General features: G+C 42.8%; 1 protein-coding gene across 2 annotated transcripts; it reads left to right on the top strand.

Moving 5' to 3' along the window:
- Positions 1–1,400: 1,400 nt before the first annotated feature.
- Positions 1,401–20,351, top strand: SLC25A33 (solute carrier family 25 member 33). 2 transcript variants are annotated; one of them, XM_076356144.1, is made up of 8 exons: positions 1,461–1,497; positions 10,267–10,435; positions 10,727–10,906; positions 14,615–14,692; positions 16,226–16,326; positions 17,472–17,538; positions 18,863–19,146; positions 19,773–20,351. In XM_076356144.1, exons 3-8 carry the CDS (start codon positions 10,860–10,862, stop codon positions 19,973–19,975), a joined length of 780 nt encoding a protein of 259 aa, XP_076212259.1. In that variant the 5' UTR covers positions 1,461–1,497; positions 10,267–10,435; positions 10,727–10,859; the 3' UTR covers positions 19,976–20,351. The 2 variants fall into 2 exon arrangements, with proteins under 2 accessions (XP_076212258.1, XP_076212259.1); XM_076356143.1 differs by lacking the exon at positions 10,267–10,435 and having other exon boundaries at positions 1,401–1,497.
- The last annotated feature ends 1,760 nt before the right edge of the window (positions 20,352–22,111 follow it).

The following is a 22,111-nucleotide window of genomic DNA, read 5'->3' as shown; positions in this document are numbered from 1 at the left end:
AAATACGCACACCTAGGGTCTTTTTGTAGATTTTAATGTTTTCCTCAGGATTTTAACTTTAATGTTAAAAGCCAGACATTCGTAAATGTCCTGGCTGTGAAATTAACCCACAGCATATACGTTGATGGCATCTATCCTACAGACGAGCATAAATCACTGCACTGGGCCAAAGTTCTTCCACTGACTTTAGGGGGAGTGTAAATTTTAAAAGCCTTACGTCACGTGTCCCTTAAATACAAATGCTTCTAAAGATCATAGTTGAGCCACCTCTCAGAAACACTCAGCGGATCACTTACCGGCAGCGCAGATGTCCGAGCTTTCCCCCAGGGCATTCAAAGGACTGGAGGAAAGCTGCAGGCTTTGAATATGTAAACAGTGCTTTTGATTTTTTTGTTGGATTAGTCAAATAACTGAGATATTTCCTCTGTTCTTAATATAAAAACAGAAGAGCCATTTGCACAAACAACAGCTTGACATTTCAGGAATCCCTGGGGACTGGGGAGGGAGAAGGACTACTTCCATACTGCTCACTGGATGCCACCATTCAGACATGCCAGAGCCCAGGCTACAGCACAGCATGGTTTTCACACGTGTCCGTGCGTCCATGCCAATGGCCCATTTGGCGGACCTATGCTCTTCTTGCAGGGTCTCAGCTTAAATAAGCCGCCTACCCCATCCGCCCTCGCAGCGTGCGGTTCAAGAGCGTATCGTGAAAGGGCAACTCATCTGCAACGAGATGCTGCCGCCACGCAGAGCTGGCGGGATTTGCAGCGATGGAGCCGCGCGTGCCGGTGGCTCACACCACAAGGGACCCAGCCTGAGCTTTCTTCTCCACGTGCCGGTTTACCTCACATCTGTACCCGAGTGCAGGCGCACACCTCAAAGTGCGGGCCCGAAGCAAATCTGAGCTTTAGCATCGGCTCAAACACAGCACGGGCGTGCGCCGAGGAGCTCGCTTCGTGAGCTCCATGGCGATAGAGGTGACAGCACAGGACTACGTGTACGCGTACACAGCGGTTGCCGCTTCTCCGTGGTGTCTGCACTTACGATGACCAGCCACGCGAACAATCCGCTACCTGTTTCTAAAAATACCGTGCCTCGTAACGCCATCTTGTTGTATACGCCGTAAGGCCCGAGGAGACGAGCGGGCCGCTCTCAAGCGGGCCAGAGGCACCGGCCCAGAAGCGAAGTCCTCGCCAGTAACTCGGCGCGCTCGGCTCCTGCGGGACCCTCCCCGGCCGCAGTACCGCTCCCCCTCGCCCCGGGGCCCCCCGCCCGGCTACGCTGGGGCACGGCGGGGACCCCCACGCCCAGGCGGGGGCGGTGCTGCCCGCGGTGACGTCACGCGCGGCCGTTTGACGCATCACGCGCCGCCCGCCGGCGTCACGTGCGCGCCGCGGCCCGGCCTCCGCCTCCAGCTGCCGGAGCCGGAGCCTGGGCCGGCGGCATGGCGGGCTCCCCGCAGGAGAACACGCTGCTGCACCTCTTCGCCGGGGGGTGAGTGCGGCCGCGGCGGAGGGCTGGGCTGGGCGCCGGGTTACGGCCGCGGCGGAGGGGCCGCCGCCCGTCGGGGGAGGCCCCGCGGAGAGGGACGCGGCGGCTCCCCGCCGGGGGGCCCGGCCGCTGCCTCGGGTGAGGGGCGCGCTGGCGGCGGGGGTGGCTGCGGCGCGACCGGCGGCCTGGCCTCCCCTCCCCTCGGCCTGCCGGCTGGCCACGGGGAACCGGGCCGCGGGCGCCGAGCGCAGCCCGCCTCTTTTCCGCCGTCTCCCTCTCTAGCCAGCCCGCCCGCCCGCTGAGCGCCCGTTTCGGCGGCGGCCGGGAAGCTTTCTCCGTGCTGCCAGCGCGAAGGAGGCAAGGCAAGCGGTGCCCTTCCAGAATTAGAATAATACATCCTGAGCAAGCCGAGCAGGAAGGGTAAGAAGGGATCGTGGTGCGACTTGAGGTCAGCGCTGGGCAGAGTTAGTTGGGCCGCTGTGACATTTGGCTATATATAATTTCAAAATCTTACCCAGCTGTGGCATCCAGCTCTGCTAAATGAGACACTTTACTCTAAATCCTGCCCTCGTACGTGGCTCCTGCTGAATCAAGCAGGAACTGAGGGATGCCGTCCAAAAAGCATTGTCCAGACAGCAGGCTTTATGCTTTTTGATGGACAAAAACACAGCTTGATTTTGTAGAGGAGCGTCTTTGCACAACGCTTCAATAAGCTCCGCGTAGGTGACAGTTAATAGTGGAGGCAGAGTAACTGCCTGATCCATGTAATTATACTGAAAAGCAAGTACTCCAAAAAGGGAGAAGGGCTGGGGGGAGGGAGAGTTAGAGAAGGCCCTGGTACTTCTGAGTAAGTCACCTGGCACGCCAGGGCACTTCTTTTAAGTTCTTGCAAGGAGTTGTAAACTTCTTTTTTTTGTGTGTGTGTTAAAAGCTTAAAGTAACAACCCCACCCACACCAACCCACAAACCACCAACCAAAATCCTTCCTAAAAAGCCTTGTTAATTAACTTATTACAGTAATTTTAATAGTAGTCCGGTAAGATCATTTTATGGTGTAAATTTAAAAAAATTTATCTGTTATGCAGATAGTAAGTGCTGTTGTATGCACTTCTGTCCTTATCACAAATCTTCTTTTGTTTTAATCTGTTTTTAATGGCTTAAACTATCTAAGTAGTAGGATATTCTGTAGTGCTTGTCAGCTGGCAATAGTTAGGAAGCCAACATGAAACCTATTGTTAGTTTAAATCTGTTTAATAGTAGGCTATTGTTTCTTCTGTTGCTAAACAGGAGACTTCAGTCTCCTCTGGCATGTCCCTGGAGCAGTAAGTTCATTTAATATAATGTTCAACCCAACAAAGCTAAGTTTTTCAGAGACGCTGCCCTTTTTACGCAGACTTGGATACTACGTGTTGTTTTAAGTCCTCTCTTTCCCCCGCCTCTTGCCCTTGCATTCGAGTAGTACCTGGAGCCTGTGACAGAAACTGGACCTGAATGTACACATGCAACTTGTTTGGATAGTAACAATGCCTATCCAGAACTCTAGGTGTCCTCACATAACTCTCAGACTGTAAATAAATAGGAATTTTAAACTCATCAAGTGTTTTAATCTAGTACTGGGTGATCAGCATCTTCCTTACTTGTTTAATGTACCCTCTGCCTCCTCCAAGGATCCTAGTAAACAGCCATTTTCTGCAGCATGCCTAGGAAGTCACCAGGTCAGACCTGGTTTTGAGAGAGCATGGGGGGAAAGAATGGAAACGCAGCAGGGAACATCCTCCTGACCACTCTGGTATAATAAGATTGATCTATTTCTAAAGCAGCGATGAAAATACAGCACAGAGGAAAGAGATGGTCTTTTAGGGTACACAGGCCTTTAAATGTTCATTGCTGGACCCGATTCTCATTCTGCATATCTTGTTATTTACAGAGACACGGAAAAGTGTACCATCATTTATCTTGCTGTGATGTTACAGAAAGGAAAATGAGACAGCAAATTTAGTCTTCTCGTGCACCAGCCAATGCTAAAGTGTTTGGTCCACCACACACCCACCCACCCACCATCCACATAGTTTATTTCAGAGCTGTTCCCTGAACAGGCCCTGAACTTCCATACCCTGTGTGTGCACGTATCTACTAATGCTATTATCTCTGCTTTTCAAGTGAGAAACGCAGACTTCTTAGGGCTGGCTGGATAGAACAAGAAATTGGCTATCGGTTTCGAACTGTTGCCCACGCCATTAAAACACCTTTCTCTACACGTAAGAAATGTAGTGGGAAATACGTGATGTGTTTGGAGGGGTGCTGGACCAGCCAGCCGATAGGCAAGCTGGCAACCCAGATCATATTAGATACGAGGCTCTGTGCCATGTCTGCCTTACGCATTTCAGTTTTTAGTAGTAGTAGTGGTAAAGGATGCCTGCTCGATAAAATCTGATTAAAGGAGCTCAGCTGTGATATTTTGCTACAGCTATTACATCATCAAAGGAATTTTAGAAAGAATTGTTAGTATGTTAGTGCTTGAGTAATGGTCTCTGAGGTCCTTCCTCAGTCTTTCAAATACCTGTACCTTTGCACTTTTTTTCAGAGAACCCTATTGCAATAAATGGGTTGTATCATGACATAAAGCTGTTTGCAGAACCAGGACCTTGGATAAAATTACCCCTCCAGCAGAAGAAAGTGTTGGAAGTTCAGAATACTTTCTAAGTTGTGTAAGATGCTAACCTTTGTTCAGTTGTGAAGTATTTTTTCCAGATAAAGCAAGAGCAGCCCATTCACTTGAAATAATTTTGATAGAGACATTATTGGTATTACAATAGCTTCCTGTGAAGGTGAGGATGGGGTGCAGTGTCAGCTTAAGAAGATGTAATACGGTATCCTTATGTGTGCACAAAAAAAGCAGGCCAGCCTCAGATAATCTTAATGGCCAGAATAGAAGTGTTTGATACTTCAGAGGCTTGGAGTGATGAAATGCACTTGAATATTAAAGTGTTCTCCAGTTGTTGAAAGAGACAGCTTCCGATTAGCCGACTTAGTATAGGCAGACGGACTAATCGGCTTCCTTTTGTTTCTGTTAGTTCCTTTTAAGGCTTACCATAGCAACAGCAAACCAAAGGGTCTTGGCATTTTGGTGGGAAGATGACTTTGAGGGCAGGGAGGATTTCAGAAGCAGCGAAGAGAACGATGCCTGAGTTGCACAACAGATGTAAGCATGTTTACAAGTCTGGGTTCCTGCTTCCCTGCTGAAGTCAGTGCAGTTGTCGCTTATTTTTGTTTAGGAAAAGCTGTGGACTAGGCTGCAGCAGAGGTTACTCCATCTTGTCTTTCCAGCTGGAGTAATACTGTTTGCTACAGGGATTTCCTAAGAAGTGGTATTTAGAGGCTGCAGTGCCCCTCATAGAACTGGCAAAGAGCAAAAACTGGGAACAGACTTTTCATCTTGATTTCATATAGGAACTGTGTGATACGTATTCTTCAGTAGTTTGGTTCAAACTGGGGCGACTGTTTATTTGAATAAAACCATGTTTGTGACATTTTTTCTGTCTTGGTATTGAGGCCTAAGTCTGTAACTCCCTTGCTCCTGTGGCTCTGAAAAGCAACCTTAGATAGCGAAGCTTGCTTAAGCCACCTCTAAAAGAGTTGGAAGCATACTTTGGGAAGGTTGGTGACATCAAGCTGCTTTGAACTGAGGGCATAGTGACATCTGTCTCCATGGGCATAGGTTGATTGTCTCAGTTGCAGCCGAGAGGTGTTTGATGCGCTCGGTTGCCGAGAGCCTTGTTTAAAGTGTTGAATTTGACCTGGGTTTGCCTGAACGTCAAGTACAGGTCACAGAACTAAAGAAAAGTTACTCCTCAAATTAGTAACCAAACGAGTTGTGGGGAAAGGGACTGGTATACTGCTCCCACAGATGTTAATTGTTAAGCGATGTGCTAATGCTGACAAACCATTTGAGAAATAATGTTTCCATTTGTAAAATGGGGAGAAGCAGTCTTCACCTGAAGTATATGTGTCTTCTATACTGTCCGTGGTCCAGGACAGCTAGAGTTGGTGATGAGATTGACTGTCTTCCAGCCCTCTACCTAGTTTAGGTTCCCCTGTGCATTATGTGATTCACTAACAGTGTGTCAGCTCAAGGAACACAGTAAGTGCTTACAGGAATATCTGTACCTGATGATAACGGTATTAGCTGGCAATTGTTTGAATGCTTAATAACTCAAAATTAAGCCATTAGGAACAGTCTGTATTGTTTTGGCACTCAGTTTCCTATGGCATCTGAGAACGCAGCAGCTTGTTCTGTTTACAGTTTTGACGATGCAGTAAGGAAATATCAAAGATATAACCTGCTTTGCTGCTTACGCTATGCATATCATGCTAGAGCGTGTGGCACATTTTAGAAAAAGAGAATGAAATTCCTATTGCAAATACAATCTCATTTAAAACTTGTCGCGCTTGCAATGAATATACTGCTCGCTTTGGGATTTCCTTATGTGCCTTCATGGGCATGATCCTAGGTCAGCAGCCAGGAAAGCAGATAATACTCTGCACTGTTAGTGCCGTGGTTGAGCTGTATCCCTGGCTGTCCCACTGAATTCAGTCTTGCAGCTGTGTTCGGGGAGCTCTACAGGCTTCTGAATCCATCAGAGGGATCCAGTCAATAGCACCAAATGATTTCCCAAGGTGTATTTTGACGTTTAAAGCCATATGTGGTGCTATCCATGAAGTGTGAATTGATGTATACTTGTCAACCTGGTTCTTAAAGTGGCCCGTTAAGTATAGTTGCCAGACTGTTTGCACTAATACTTCTCTCACAAGTGTTTCGCTTGACTCCTGTCTGTCAAAAATTCACTGCTAAATGTTGAGAGTAGTTGCTGTCCTTTGGGGCGGAAGAGGTAATTTCAAATGCTCACACAGCAAAATGTGTCAGGCTGGGTTATAAGTTATGATTCCTCTAACCAAGCAGCTCATCATCTTTGCTCATGATCTTGCTAAAGTCAGTGGTACTCTACTGAAAGATCATTAAAGGTTTGGATGCTTCTTTTGGTTTGTTTTTGTTTTGCAGAACTTCCTTTAACATTCAGCATTCTGTTGTTATTTGTATTAAGAATATTGCTCAGTGATTAAATCTAGGACAGATGAAGTAAGCCCTACTCTTAATTAAGATTCTTGGCATCTGTATCAATTGTGCTAGTGGGTGCTGCAAGTTTATTTCACATGCAAGTCATTGGTATATCAGGGTGGACTTTGTAAAGATAGAAAGCTGGCAGCAAGAGAAAAAATGGAATTGGATTTTGAGATTTACATCCTTGGCATGTTTTTTAAACAGTGTTTTCTTTTTATGGAAGTAAATAATTTTTCTGCAGCTCTTAACGTATAGTACATTATGTATCTCCATAAACACAAAGTCTGTTTCATGTTCTCAGACCAAGAGTTTCCTTAGTTCCTTTGGACATCACAAAGCAGAGAACTGTATTTTACTGCTCTAATGGCGATACATGCCTGGCCCATCATGTAACTAGAGGAGGCATTCAAAGCCTGAAGTACAAATACTGTTTTTCTGGCAGTAAGTGACAGGCCAAAGCTGATGAACTGTTGGGTGTCTGGCATTGAAGAGGTTTTGTGTCTGTGATACGTGCACAGCATAGCTGGGAACCTCTTGTTATAGGCTTGCCGTGTGACCCGTTGAAGATACTCAACCATAGTGTTTTGTTTCTGGGGAGGTTTCTATTTTTTGATTAAGGACAGATTTAGACATTGTCTTGGGATTTTTGCAAGAGGCTAGTGCAGTAAACACTGCTTAACATCTCTGGAACTGTAGTTCTGCACTGATGTGTCAAAAAAAACCCTGACTCAAAGTGACAGGATGAAGACTTGGAGGTTTTGCCTTGACTGCAGCATAAGATTTTCCCAAACAAAATTTATCTGGCTGTATATCCATAGTCTGAATCTTTCAGGGTTTATGGCTGTTTATGTAGCTGAGGAAGGCTGGTTGTTTTTCCTTTCTTCCCAGATGTAGGCATTTGGAACACCCTAGGAATACAAAGTGTTTATTTTATGCACAGTGTGTTATTTTTCAGCCATCTTTCCAGGGAATAGACCAACACCAGGCTATGATGCATAGAGTTCCCTTGTGGAAGAAAATCGGCTCATCTGAAAAAGCTGCCCAATACATCAAAGTCCTTACTTGAACTATCTGCTGCATATTTGTATTTGGGACATAATGTAAGCACCCTGTTCACATTCTGAGAGTTGCTCTGTTAGATAATGCTTTTTTTCTTAAATGTCACACTGACAACATAAACTCTGAGCTGTTAAAACTGATGATGCAGATATTAACTCATTGTGTTGAATATCAGAGGATTACATATGCATTACCACAAGTACTTAAATATTAAAGGCTGCATAAATTAACTGGGTTATCAAACTAAAAGGATGAAAGGCAAGGAGTGGGCTAGGAAAGCAAGAAGACAGCTGATGCGGTAGGGAATATGCCAGAGAGGCTAAAAAATTGTATGGCAAGATGTCACACTAGACTGAGCAGCTGGTAGTTCAGAAACAGCAAATGGCGTTTCAGTGTTCTGAATTTATGAATTGTTACTGTGAAAGTATTGTTTTAATGTTCATAAATGTGAAATAAATGACTGAAGATGGAGTGCACAGCAGTGGAGCGTTGGTAAATAAATGAATTGGGAATTAAGACAATCAAATTCTCTTCATCGAGTTCCCACCGACTTACAATTTCTCTTGAGTATGTTGATTAGTCAGGTGTTAATTATACATACTTGTGTCTGTATTGGATATACATAGTAGGAAAGGTGGCAGTGGGGATCTGCAAGAGGAATCCTCAAAACACTTCCTGCTCCGAGTTGTAAGTGTGAGCTGTGGGAGAAGGAAGGGTTTTGCTGGAGAAGCCATTCCTGACCTCTCTGTTTCCCCCAAGATCTAATTTCAGAGAAATATGAGCAATGTGAGATGCATCTGACAAAACAGAGAAGGGTAAACTGAAGCAATGTCCTCCAGAGTGGTATTGACACAACAGAAGGCTTGTATCTAAGCCCTGGTTCAGTACACAAACTAATCAGAGGCCTGATAAGGTCTCTGTGAACACTGTTGGTTTTGAGCCAAATGACACAACTTCAGCTGCTAGGTACCTAGTTCCATGAACAACTTTGTGACTTTATTCAGCCATCAAAGCATAAGTGGTTTAAAAGGGATGAAGGCAAAGCTCTTTCTTATAGTATCTGTCACTTTGGATGTATGGATTGTCCCTAGTTTAGGTTTTTTCCCCTTTCGGCAGGGAAGAGGAAGAAGCAAGAACTTAAAGGAGAAACTCATTGAAGCGTGCCGTTAAATCATATTGCCTGTCTCAGTGAAAACAGTGTTTCTTCTGTTGGATGCGCTTGTATCTGAAAAGCATAGCGTTTGGGATCACGTACTTGGACAGAGTCTTGCAGAACATGAGAACTGTAGTGAGGAAGTTGTATTCCCCGGCCGTGTGGTCTGAGGTGTCCTTTTGAACCTTATAAAGAACCTTAATTTTTGTGGTTGTACAGCCAGGGTGGCCAGGCTGCTAGTGCAAGTGCAGGGGCTTCAGGGTTTTGGCAAAGAATGGTTACTGTTTGATATAAGATGTACTGTTTCAGCAAGCAAAACAAGCTGTACTGGATAAAGCATTTATAAACTAGTTTATATCTACAGCTTGGATTTTTCTGCCGTTCTTTAATTACCATTTTCCTTGTGTTTAAAAAAAGATTCTTCTAGTAAAATAGGTAATGTACAGATGGGGCTTTAGAAAATATGCACTAGTACCTTTATTAATGTCCCTTTATGGATCTCTGTTCCCAAATTAGTGCATGTAAACTTCTTACGACTCTAGCAAGCAATGCTTTTTTCATGCGCAAGACAAAGAATAGGATTTTTTTTTTAATTCATCTCCTTTTCATGGAAAACTACTTAAATTACAATTTCACATTAACATCAAAGAGAGTTAAGTTGTTGACTCACAGTGTTTTCTAAGGGAAAATCGCAAACACGGGTTTTTGAAGGAATCACGTGCTTTGACACTTGTGTAAACAAATAAAATATTTCCTAGTCCATAGGTTCAGTTGTAGTAAACGTCCTTGGAAAAAACCTGAAATATTTAGTTAAGTCTTCCTAAATACCAACGTGTTTGATTAATAAAATCTAGATATAGTGCCTTTTAGCCAACCTCAACATCATGTTTAGTCATGAAGTTTGACAGAAGGGACATTCAATTACCAAAGAGGAACAGCAGCAGAGAGAGAAATGGTTTCACCAGTCACTTTCCACATCACTGATTAAAATGAAAATTAGGACTCGTACATCCTATATTCTTGGCCCGGTGTGCTTTTTCTGAGGCTCAGTCTGACTACATTAAGATGAGTATATGCCTACTGTAGGATCATTTATTTCTTCTTTATATATATATTTGTGTGTGTGTGTCTATATGTGTATGTATATATACACACACACATAAATGTGTGGTTGTATAGTATTTTATTTTTGTCCTTCTGTTATCAGAGTATGGGAATTCTGTTCTTTAGTAGCCTTTCTGTCCTGTTACTCTGTTTTCCCACCCTCCCTCTCATCCTTGCAGCTTCCTTCCCCCCACCTCCAAAAAAGTAGTTGGTATCCGTTGTTTTTAGGAGGGCCTAACTTAGCGTAGTTTTGATATTTGCTATTTCAGTAGACAGCTGTTTTAATCATAAGTACTGAAATGGTGAAGAATTATATTGCTGTGTTTTCGGTCTATAGTGTCCTAATCCCCGGTGGCTTGTTCTCATCTGCCTGCTTCCTGCTTCCCATAAGAAAAATCTGTCCAAGGGTATGTCTGTTTTAGGACAACCACCTCTGAAACATGGATGCCTCTGAAGTTTTGACAGGCAGAATTCCAAGACCTGGCAGAACATGGGACCAGCAGATGGTCAGTCAGGGGTTTTTTTGTTAGTGCTGGGTATCATCTTTGTGTTTACTGATCTCATCACTACACATGATCATTCTAACAGTTTCTCAACCTTCTCTCACCTCCGCCAGGGCTTGGGAACAGTCTCCCTTGCCTAATGCCAAAACTGCTCTGCTTCCTAATAATTCGTCCACAATGCAGAGCAACTGGAGACAAGTCTTCAGATTTTATTTATATGCCATGCTGTGATTTGACACATCTGTGCAGCTATGTTTTCCTGACTCTGTCTTCTGTTTAAATTGTATTTTACAGATGCGGAGGAACAGTTGGTGCCATCTTTACATGTCCCTTAGAGGTAATAAAGACTAGGCTCCAATCTTCAAAGCTAGCCTTCCGGGCTGTCTACTACCCACAAGTCCAGCTGGGGACCATCAGTGGTGAAGGAATGGTCAGGCCAACATCTGTATCACCTGGGCTCTTCAGTGTTCTCAAGTGAGTACTGCTCCTCCTGTCATTCAGTGTTGCTTGACACCAGTGATCTGAGTTTCAGTTCCTCTGTGCAAACACGGAAACCAAATTTTGCTCCAGACTTGCACTGGAAGGATTCATGTCAGTTGGGCTTCTGCCCTCAGCAGTAGAAAGATAAATTACTCTTCCAAAAACACATACGTGTTCAGGACTCCTGAGTGTTCCTTTGAACTTCCACAGAAACCTGTTTCCATCACTTAGAAACTTTCCGAAGTGAATTGAGTAAGTGTCTGGAGGTGTTGTTTTTAAATTGCCTCCTCACATTTAGGCTTTTTGGTAGTTGTGACTTCCTAGGGATCAATACACAGGACATACTGTAAACTCTTGATATGCCTTAGCTTGTGGGAACTATCACAGAAAATATTCTGGAGGAAAGCGCTTTTTCTCTTTTTCAACACTGAGAACTGTCGTCTTTGTCCCTTATCGGAAATAATCATGTTTACTGTCTCCTTTGAGCATTGGAACAGGTAATCCTTACTAGCTGGGGCCAATTCTTGGCAAATGATTGAAGGACTGAATAAGCCATATACGCTGTCTTTTTCCTGGAGCCATTCCCAGTTTGCTTTGAGTAGCTAGTAGAGACACTTGTTGCTGTCGCTGTCCATGCTATTTACCTGTTTGATGGAGGGAAGTTTTAATTCCTCTCTTGAAGCGCTCTCTTTGGAGCGTCGCATAAAAGTGAGAGCCTGTAGCCTTTCTTCACCTTAGTGGACCAGCATTGTAAGAAGGTTTCTGATTCTCTGCACTTAGTGATGCATGTCAGCCCCTGATCTGTCTTTGAAGCTGGCCCTGCTCTGAGCATGAGTTTGAACCGGATGACCTCCAGAATTCTGTCTTCCCATATATTTTAAGTTACGCTTGTCTGCACTCTTGTGTGGATGATCTGTAACTGAAACTTACGGGAGTGGGGGAAGGACGCTTTTTGCAAAAGTAGTCTCACTAAAATCTAATGTCTAATTGGGGTCTTGGAAGCTTTTATCTTTTCCTCATCTATAGCTGACTTAATGAGCTCTCCTCTGCTATTAGATGTTGTCTTTGCCAATTATTATTACGCATCAATCCTATCTACACCTGTATTACGATCTCTGTAAAAAGCCTTCTGCGTGGTTCAGACTGCAGCAGTTGATGCTCCAGCTGTTCCCTTTTCAGATGTGTATTCATAAAGAAGAGGAAATGTGAAATCATCTAGCTTACAGCTGCTGAATAGTTTTACCGGCAACTCTGAAGTCCAAATCTCTACTACTGTATTTCATATCAAAGCATCGTAAACTTACGGTTCAGACCTCATGCAAATGGATCAAGTTTATTTGGATCATTGGGCACCCCAGGGTGATGCAGAGAGGTCCTGTTTAGATCAGGTAGCAGAAATGCCAAAGAAAATAATGACTAGCAAAGCAAGTTGAATGATTTTATGTAAGGCCAACACGCTTGGCAGATGGCCTGGGGAGAAGCTGCACAGTTATATAACAGTACAGTGCTAATTCAAATTTTCTGCAGAACTATCTGGCTAGAGTCATTCTGGGACTTGAGTTTCTGTATTGTAAACAGTGCTTCTTTCCCCTGCCAAACATTTCTTTGTCTATTCAGAGGTGAGTCTAGAGCAATTCGTGACTGAAAATGTAAGGTAGTGCCAGTTGCCTTTGATTTTTTTCATCTCCTTTCCCTTGCTATCTTTTCACCTTGCAGCATTGGACTTTAGGCAGCTGTAACCAAAGGAAGTGAAAACTTCAAGGCACGAGGCTTTTAATTCATCCTCTTGGCCCATCTTTTTCTGGGGTCGTCTTTTTTTTTTTTTTTTTTTTTTTTAGGGAGAGAGGAAATGGTTTAGAATTGGGTCAACCTTTTAATACATTTATTAAGCTCATTAAATTTGATGACTATGATCTTGATTTCATTTTACTTCAGGAATGGCTCAGCTGCGTGCATCACCAAGTTTTCGACCTGCTTACTTCAGAGGATTGAAAAGCGAGAGCAAAATACTTATGCTGTCATTCCCTTGCAGGCAGCATCTATGAAGAACAGATAATGCTATTCATTATGATCTTTCTGATAAAATACAAACGTATGAAGAAAGAAGTGAAGTTAGGTCTCTTGCTTTTACTCTTCCATCCGTTTCTCAATCCTGGTCACGCATGCATTGCCAAACTGGATATGACTTGGGCCTTCTGATTTGGGAAAACTGTATGGCTAAAGAAGCAGCCGTTAGAGCCCTACATATAAAATTGCTCTGTAAGAGTTAAAGGTGTTGAGTATAAAAGCCCCTTAACTGCTGTTAATAGAAAGAAAATAGGTACTCAGGAGGGCAGGTTAAGCCTGCTGCTGAATAGAAAGCACTCCAGAAGGACAGGCTGTTTTTGTCTAATCCATTTAAGATTCTGATGAGTCACCCCAGCTGGAATCTGCAGTCGTGACTGTTAAGTGACAAAGAACGAGTAGTTGGTGGATCTGTCTCCTTGGAGACACTCAGCCCTGGAGTTTACACAGAAAGTTCAACTCTGCTGCAGAAAAAGTGTTTCAGAAGCTCCAAATCTTCTTCTGTCTAATGAGCTTGGTTTTGGAATCTGTGGGGAACGTTCTCAACAGTGCTAATGACCGAGAAAGCAAATTCTGAAAAATTGGCAGTTCCAACAGGTGCATGTGAAGTACCCGTGGAGCCCGCTGTTATCTGGATTTTCTTGCATGGTTTTCACATGGTGAGTTCAGTTAAGAGGGCTGCTGTGCACTGAAATCCCAGTGATTACTGGACAGTATCTGGCTTTCACTGGTAAATACTTGGCTGTTTACTAGTGGTTGGCTGTTGTTTTAGTCCTCTGCTGCTAGTAATGCAAAGAATTTGTAAGATAAGTCTTTTTTAACGAGGTACTTCAGCAAGGTATTTTACAGAACTTGGCAGCTGCTGGGGAAGCTGTCCAAACAGTTTATCTTCTTCAGAGAAGTCCTAGCCCAGCGTGCCTTCTAAGGTGTGAGGGAAGATGGGTGGAAATGGCTTTGGAAACCTGGGCTGTAGCAATTGCAGAACTGCAGGAAAGCATCATTTGGTCATCTTCCTGCTTTAGACCTGATCATGAAGTCCAGTCCTGACAGTGATTCACAGCAGTGCCTCTGTAGTTGGAGTTTACTTGGGAAAGATGATGTGAACTCTTTTGAATGCCCTCAAAACCAGATATCCCTGAGCTACCTGGGGAGACAGAGCTTGTAGTACGGTTGCCACGTTCAGCTTTCACTCTGGGGAAAAAACACATCACTAGGTAATTGTGAAAGGGAAAAGGATTTCTTTTTTTTGTCTCTCTATACAGGAAGCAAACTCCTGAATTGCTTAGATACAGAGAATGCCAAAAATATTCTTTGTTCATCAGTCAACTATCGCTGGATGCTCCATGAAACTTTAATTCAATTCCTGACAGCTTTCAAAGAATGGGAATTATAACCTTGTGCCATATGACATGCATTTGCCTGTAGTGCACGGAAGTTTTATGGTATAGCGGCTTTTATTCAGTAGTGTAGAATTCTGCTAATTTTCAAGTATATTATGTAGCTTAAAAGCTAACAGCTTCACAATTAATACTCGTTGCTTTTGTACAGCTCTTTTGACTGACTGTCTGACAGAATGAGAAGCATAACTTTTAACCCAAATACTATCTCCCCCCCCGCCCCGTTTGTTTTTATTTTAAGGTCAATTCTGGAAAAAGAAGGACCAAGGTCACTCTTCCGAGGGCTGGGTCCAAACTTGGTTGGAGTTGCACCATCAAGGTAAATAGTTAAACTATTGCTAAAAGACACGTTTAAGGTACTAACCCAAACGTTGCAGTGCATTTGTGATTCAAAAGAATAGGTCATGAAGTTATCCCATCTGTAAACTGAGATTTGTGCATGTATACGGCACAGTATACATACCAAGAAATACTTCTAAAAATCTGCTTTACACTTCTGTAACAGTGGAAGGTGCAGATTAAATAAGGCACTTGAATTCCAAGTCATTGCAAGAGCCACTTATGTGCTTGAGAAAACAAGAGAAAGTAGCGCAGAAAAATCTGTAGGATTAATATTTGCGTTTTTCTAATATGATCTGCTACTTCCCTGCGAATACATAAAAATGCTTGACAAACACTGAGTAGGAACTAGATGCCAGGGGAGAGGGGTACCTATCTGGTCCTTGATTGCCTAAATTCTTCTCAAATGAAAAACTGCAGCTGAGGGGGAAAGACTTGCATTGCTGCCACCTAACCCCGAAGTGGGGGGGGTGTCCCCTTTTTTTTTTTTTTTTTTAAAACAGCAACAACAAAAGTAGCTACAAAGTTTGTTTGTATTTGGAAGTGTTACAGGCACCTAAATGGTTTCCACGTGTACCTATGACTCTCCCGTTCTTGGCAGGGCTGAAGGTCTTTGTGCCTAGCAAATGTTAAAACTTGTTAGCAATTGGGAAATTGGCAGATGTTCTCTGCCTGAAATTGAACCAGTTAAAAAGGAATTGAGGAGTGGTGTACTCCCTCTCTGGCCTCTTGCCTAGTAGGTAGGATGTTCCCCCAGAAGTGGGGAATCCTGTCTCTGTACAGGTAATCTTTGCAGCAGGGATCTGAATCTGAGACTGCCTGCTTTTTCATGCAACTCACTCATGCTGTCTTTTGTGTTCCTTCATATTCTTCCAGAAGATTGGAATAAGGTACTATGGAAATTCTCAAATTATAGCCACCAATATCCACCTTTTACTAGCAGTTCACTTCCAGGAGCTGTGATCTGAACATACTTGGTTCAGACAGCTTCTTACTCATCATATTGACTGTTGCAGATCAGCTGAGCTTCCTCTATTCCTATGCGTTACGTAGGGATTTGAGGTGTGTAAAACTCTTTCATTTCAGCCCAGTGTTAAGTGTTTAAAGCATGAACTGCTGCTAATGCAATTACAGTGCTGAACAAATTTATGGAAAACATAGGCTCCAGGTGGGAAAGTGACATTCCCAAGTTTACAAAGCGTGTTTAGTGCCAGAGCTGGTGTAGGTATCCAATCTAACTTGCGTTGTCTGCAAGACCATGTTGCCTCCCATCTCAGACTTGGTGTGAAAGTAAAATATTTCTACCCTGTGGGTGTCAAGTCAGACAGTGGCACTGTAGTGTAAGAGGAAAAAAAACCCAACCCCTCTGTCCTTGTAGGTGGAATTAGTTATGTGGAGGCCTCTTTGGAGAGAAAGTCTTGTTTTTCGGGGGGTGGGGGGAAGAATAGTAACGTGTCTAATTTGATGTTGTGTGTATTACATTGCTTTTCTTCTCTCTTCCCCCCCCCACCAGAGCTGTCTATTTTGCGTGCTACTCCAAAGCCAAAGAGCAATTTAATGGCATTTTTGTGCCCAACAGCAACATTGTGCACATCTGTTCTGCAGGTTCTGCAGGTATGTATTTGTAATTCATCTCCCATATGGTCTGCAGCAATACCCCAGCGTCCAGCCCCTCGCCAGTAGCAGGCAATACATGCATTGGTATCCATGCGGCTCTGAGATGCACCTTAATTCTTTAAAGTATTTATTCCAAGCGGTTGTTGCTACAAGACTTCCTCTATCCCTCTCAATAGTTAGGAAACAAATAGGATGAATCATAAGGTGGAGACTGGACTTTTGGTCTGTCTGTACAGGACCTAGGCTAACACACCAGTCTTGGCTGACGGCTCTGGATAATTGTGGTATATGAATGAGTACAGAGGCCAGTGTGTGGCGTGTTCTGAAAAGGTACGCTTAGTTTGAGGTTGTACATGCCAGAAAACAGGAGTTTGCTAGCTCCTAATTTACCTTGTCTACAGAGGAACTGTTTACCTGTTCAACGCTTTTAAATATTTCTAGATTATTGTTTACTAACTTGGGATGAATTGTTTTCCAGCTGCAATGCCATGGTAATGTCTCTGAATATAAGAAAAAAAAAATATTAGTAGACACCAGCAAACTTTTGATAGTCTTAGCCAAATTGTTTTAGGATGTTGTATTTTTCCTACCAGGATAGGGAGAATAGTTTGTTCTTGTAGGAAAAATACTGCAGAAGAGCTCCACTAGTTCAAGCATCAGTCACCAGAGCGATCATTAAAAATAGTCTTTCCCAAACTAAGCCCTTAATTATGGGTGGATTCTCTTAATGAGATGGCTCAATGGCACCACCTAGAGCCTTGGGGAAAACAAGACTAATACACGTGTGTGCTCCCCACAGGTTTCCTTTTATCTATTATTCTAAAACCCAGTCAGTAAGTAAGGTATCTTGTCTACAGCAGTCTTTAGGAACATGAAGTACATATTAAAATAGGTGCAAAAAGGAAGAATCCTTTAAGAAATTCTAAGGCCATTGGTTGACGCCTCCTGAAGTTTAACATGAGATGGTTCTCCGGCAAGAGAGAGATTGTAAGCTACGCACCTGCATGTCTTTTGAAACCTCTAGATAGAGCTGGTAACTAAAAGCGTTATATACACTGCACAGTGTATAAAGTTCATGTTTGTCATGGCAATACACCGGCCTGGATTCAGCTATACTTTTGGTTTTCTTTTCTCTTTTTCAGCCTTTATCACAAATTCCCTGATGAATCCTGTATGGATGGTGAAAACCAGAATGCAACTGGAACGGAAGTAAGTAACTGATTGAGGGAGATTGGATGACACTGGGTGGCTAAGGGAGCCTCTGGAAAACTGAACTTTCACGTTTTTACTCATGGCTCTTTGTCCTTTGATAGATCTTACCTGGTTGTTTCCCTGACTCTCAATTCCACCTTTCAAGCCACCATGCTTCTGCCTGGTCAGACTAAAGGTTAAGGTTCTGTGTGTCCTGCTTCAGTTTGATGCACAGTTACTATTGAGAAGGATGTGGAAGTTGCCTTGAGTGCTGAGTTAGGTTCAGTTTCTGGTTTCACTGTAAATTTTAAGTAAAGTTGGGCATAGCATTAATTTTCTCTGATTCCTGCTTACAGAATCTTCTGTACTTCAGGGGTTGGTGTTGAGGATAAATATATCAAGGACTGAAATGCTTTGATAGAGCAATAATAGAGGCTGTGGAAAGGTCAGAAGAGCTCATGTGAGAGGCTGAGCATGAGGTTGCAGTCTGTGTCCCATTTGGGAACATGGCTCGTACTGATCCTAGATCATACAGATGTGTGTGTTACTGCAACAAGCCAAGGTAGCTGTAAACAGAAAGGGTGATGGTTTTAAGTTGTAAAGAAGCCCCATTAGTTTAGTTTCATGAAACATTCTAGAGGCAATAAGAATCTGTTGCAGTGGATTAATGTTCTTTTGCTTCCTTCAGCACTGTATTACTGTTAAGCATACCTCCTGAAGTCAGAGAGGGAATTTGACAGTAATATCTTTTAGTTGAGTGATTGAGTCACTGGTGGATACCGAAGCAATAAGGGACTCTGCTAATAATGTGACTGCTTAGAATGGAAATTCCTTCCTGCAAGGACGTGTTAGGTCAGATAAGAAAGATCCTTTAAGGCACCACAACTTATAAATAATTTATAAGACTTAATTCCAGCACTTCACGGGGTGGCACCTTTGAACTGAGTGCTGCCTCTTAAAGATGAAGGATCATTTCTCACGTAGTAGACCTCTGTCTCTTGGCATGCTGAAGATGGCTTTAAACGGAATTACTAGTTTAAGACAAAGCAGTGTCTCTTCAATGCTTATTGTCTTTTAAAGCATTGGTGTGAACTGTGACAGGCTGGATAGAACTTGAGCTGAAAGAATTATTACGAGTACGTATTAGTGAATTAGCAAAGCCAAGTGTGCACTCTTAGTATGATAGTCCCGCTCTATGCAGCTTTCCTAGAAGGCTTTTGGAGTAGAACTTAGCAGAGAACCATTTCTGTAGTTATAAAAACTATTGAAAGCCATGAGGTTTTTTTTAAATATTAATTCTTCTTCTGGGCTTATTATATGCTCTGTTCTGTTTGTTTTTTAGAGTCCGGGGTTCAAAACCAATGAATGCTTTGCAGTGTGCTAGATATGTTTACCAGACAGAAGGTATCCGTGGCTTTTATAGGGGCCTGACTGCCTCCTATGCTGGGATTTCTGAGACCATTATCTGCTTTGCTATATACGAAAGTTTAAAAAAGCACTTAAAAGAAGTCCAACTGCCCCCTTCTCCTCCTAAGGGGACCGAAAGGAACTCGACAAACTTCTTTGGGCTGATGTTTGCTGCTGCTGTTTCCAAGGGCTGTGCCTCTTGTATTGCTTACCCACATGGTATGTTAACTTTTCCATTTATGACTGCAGTAGAACAGCTGTTGCATGTAATCCAAGACGAACGATGGGGTTTAGGGCTGACTGTGGCGTGTGCATATGCGTTGGCATTTTCAGTACTGGTCCCACCATTCCTAGTTAGCCACATAGTTGGTGATTGGGACTTCCTAGTTTAAAAACAACTCAAAAAATGCCAAAAAGAAATTGAATTCCTAATGCTTCTGTTCTCACGAGTAGCCTCATCTAGCTGAGCACCCGCAGCCCTTGGGATTCTGTGATCAAGTGGTGGGAAACACTTGTGGGCTGAGCAGTGTTATTCTTTTTGGATAGACGTGAATGTTACCATGGTTATATAGAAAGAACAATATTGATTAAGTGAGCATCAGTGAAGCATTTAGTTCTGTAGTAGCTTGAATGAGCAAATAATCCACTTATTCCACATGAAAGGGAACTCATCTTTAACTTTTGCTTCTTGCCTGAAGGGCAAAGTGTACAGGATTCCATGGCTGAAAGTACTGGCAGGCAATTGGTACGGGAGGCTTTTGCATGCTCTTCCCTGGTAATGGCGTGTTTCTCAATGAGAAGGTTTAACTCTTGTTAACTTTGGGCTCTGTGTTGCTTTTCTGCAGAGGTCATACGGACACGGCTGCGAGAAGAAGGCACAAAATACAAGACTTTCATTCAGACAGCACGTCTGGTAGCACGTGAAGAAGGCTATCTTGCCTTCTATAGAGGACTCTTTGCCCAACTCATCCGGCAGATACCAAACACAGCCATTGTGTTGTCCACCTATGAGTTAATTGTGTATCTGTTAGAAGACCATGCAAAGTAGCAGAGCCAAGACTCCTGTTACAGACTGTAGACCAATTTCTTCGTTGAACAAATAGTCTTTAAGAGACTGCTGCAGGTGGCAGTGCTGGTGGAAAAACTACAAGTCTGTGACCACCTGCTGGATATTTCCTTTTGGATTCATGCTTTCTGAAAGGTCTCAAGTCATTAACGTTAATAGTTAATTATAACTTTTTTTAACTTAATGATAATTAAACTGCTACTAAATTAAATTACACTATTTAATTTAAGTATATGTTTGTCCTTTTCCTTAAGCACAGCCATATGTGGTCAAGGAATGTACCTCATACTATCAAGTGATCTCTTGGACTCATGTTCATTAAAACTGTATTAAAACAGGAGAAGAACTGGTTTGGAAATTTGAAACTCTTGTCTTCTTACCACTGGAGTCATGTCGCTTTTTAGCATTGTAATTGCCTAATGCCCAAAACAACTTTGAGAGTTCTTCTGGTTTATTCAAGGTGCATCATTCATTGCTGTGTGAACATCCTGGAGTGTTCAAGTAGGACAATCTTGTAGTACGTTTCTCTGTTTTGATGGTATGAAATACGCACACCAGAATCTCTTAGAAAAGCCACTTACACTGGCAATATTGCTGGAATATGATTGTGGGAGGCTTTTAGTAAAAATTTAATTACAGTACTGTGTGCACCTATGCATTTGGGATACATGCTTACGCTAGCGTGTGTAAAGAGATCTGTCGTGACTTGGCTTTTAGACCTTGCTTTTGTGAAGGACTGAGAGACAGTCAGTGCTTGTGGCCTGGCTGCCCTGCGGAAGTTCCATGAGATGCAGTAACTTGGTCGTGTATCCTGACCTCAGCCTTTTACTACTGTGGAGCTCTTTTGTGTTACATTTTCCTTATACTTCAATGCTAGGGGCCTGGGGAGCGGAAGAGAGGATAAGATAGGTCCCAAACACTACAGAATACAAATGCAGTTCTGGGTTCTGCTTTACAGCGTGATACTCGGGAATATGTCCCTCTTGATTTGATGTCCTTGTAGAGCAGTGCTCCTGATGGGAATGAGATACTATGTTATCTCATGGACACATCACTGGAGTTAACACCAGAAAATTCCACAGCCTATGTAAATAGTTTCTTTATGTCACTACTTGATTTCTTACTGAAGGAAATAAGGATTCGCCAGCTTAGTGCAGCCTGTTGAACAGTTATCACGTTTCATATAGATACCTTATCTGCCTTCCTCTTCAAAGACACAATATCAAAGGAGTATTCTTCAACAGTAGTCATGATACAGTTCTTACCTTTCAGTTATAAATCAAATATCCTGCATACTTGAGATTAGTCCTTTCATAAATATTAGAATATGCTTTTAATTTTAGTAGTCTCTTTACCACTTGTATTGCAGCAGTACCTTGCGATTAAAGTATTGTATATGAATGATTCCTGATAGTGCAGGATAAAATATTTTAGAACTCAAATGGGTAGATTTGTGTTTTGCTTTGGCCATACCATGCTCTCCTGTTCATTAGTGTCATTTGCTTTGGCAGCTGAGACAAACACTACAGCATTTGAGCCCAGCTTCAGTCTTCCCTGCTGTTGAACTGAACAATGAGCTTCTCGTGATTTGAGCAGGTGTTGAGTTCTTGAGCATAAACAAGTGTTTACGGACATCTTTGACTTCAAGGACCATATACAGCAGAGGTGGTGTTTGGACTTGGAAGGATCACGCAAAGCATTAAGAAACAGCCTAGTAGTGAGTAGGGCTGTCTCTTATAAGATAAAGTTTTCAGGGTAGTATTTTGTTGCAGAAATGTAATGGGTTGATAACTGGATTCAAGCCTTCACGTTTGTTCTCATTAGAACCTAACTGATGACTGGTACTTGAGGTCATATTTGACATCAGTGTGATGGAGGAGCATAGAGCAAAGCGGGTAGAATGTGTGTATACCTCATGATGAGGCAAAACTGCAAAAATACTGATTTCTATTATGTCTTACTGAAAAGAACGTATCACATTACCCCTAAGCTAAAATTGGAAACAGTTAACTAAAAACTGGCATGGCTTTTTTTGTGGAGACGATGAGCAGCAAAAGCTTTAGTCTCTTTATAGAAGTCAAAACTGTCATACGCTGCTGTTTCTATTTTTGAGAACTA

The sequence above is a fragment of the Aptenodytes patagonicus genome, chromosome 19, assembly GCF_965638725.1.
Source record: "Aptenodytes patagonicus chromosome 19, bAptPat1.pri.cur, whole genome shotgun sequence".
In the NCBI taxonomy this organism is placed as follows: domain Eukaryota; kingdom Metazoa; phylum Chordata; class Aves; order Sphenisciformes; family Spheniscidae; genus Aptenodytes; species Aptenodytes patagonicus.
This window is presented reverse-complemented; position numbering and strand designations above follow the sequence as displayed.

Coding starts and splice junctions, on each gene's coding strand:
- SLC25A33 (XM_076356143.1), top strand. CDS start 1,448: ATGGCGGGCTCCCCGCAGGAGAACACGCTGCTGCACCTCTTCGCCGGG. Junction 10,907..14,614: donor GGGCTCTTCAGTGTTCTCAA/GTGAGTACTGCT, acceptor TTTTATTTTAAG/GTCAATTCTGGAAAAAGAAG. Junction 16,327..17,471: donor CTGTTCTGCAGGTTCTGCAG/GTATGTATTTGT, acceptor TCTCTTTTTCAG/CCTTTATCACAAATTCCCTG.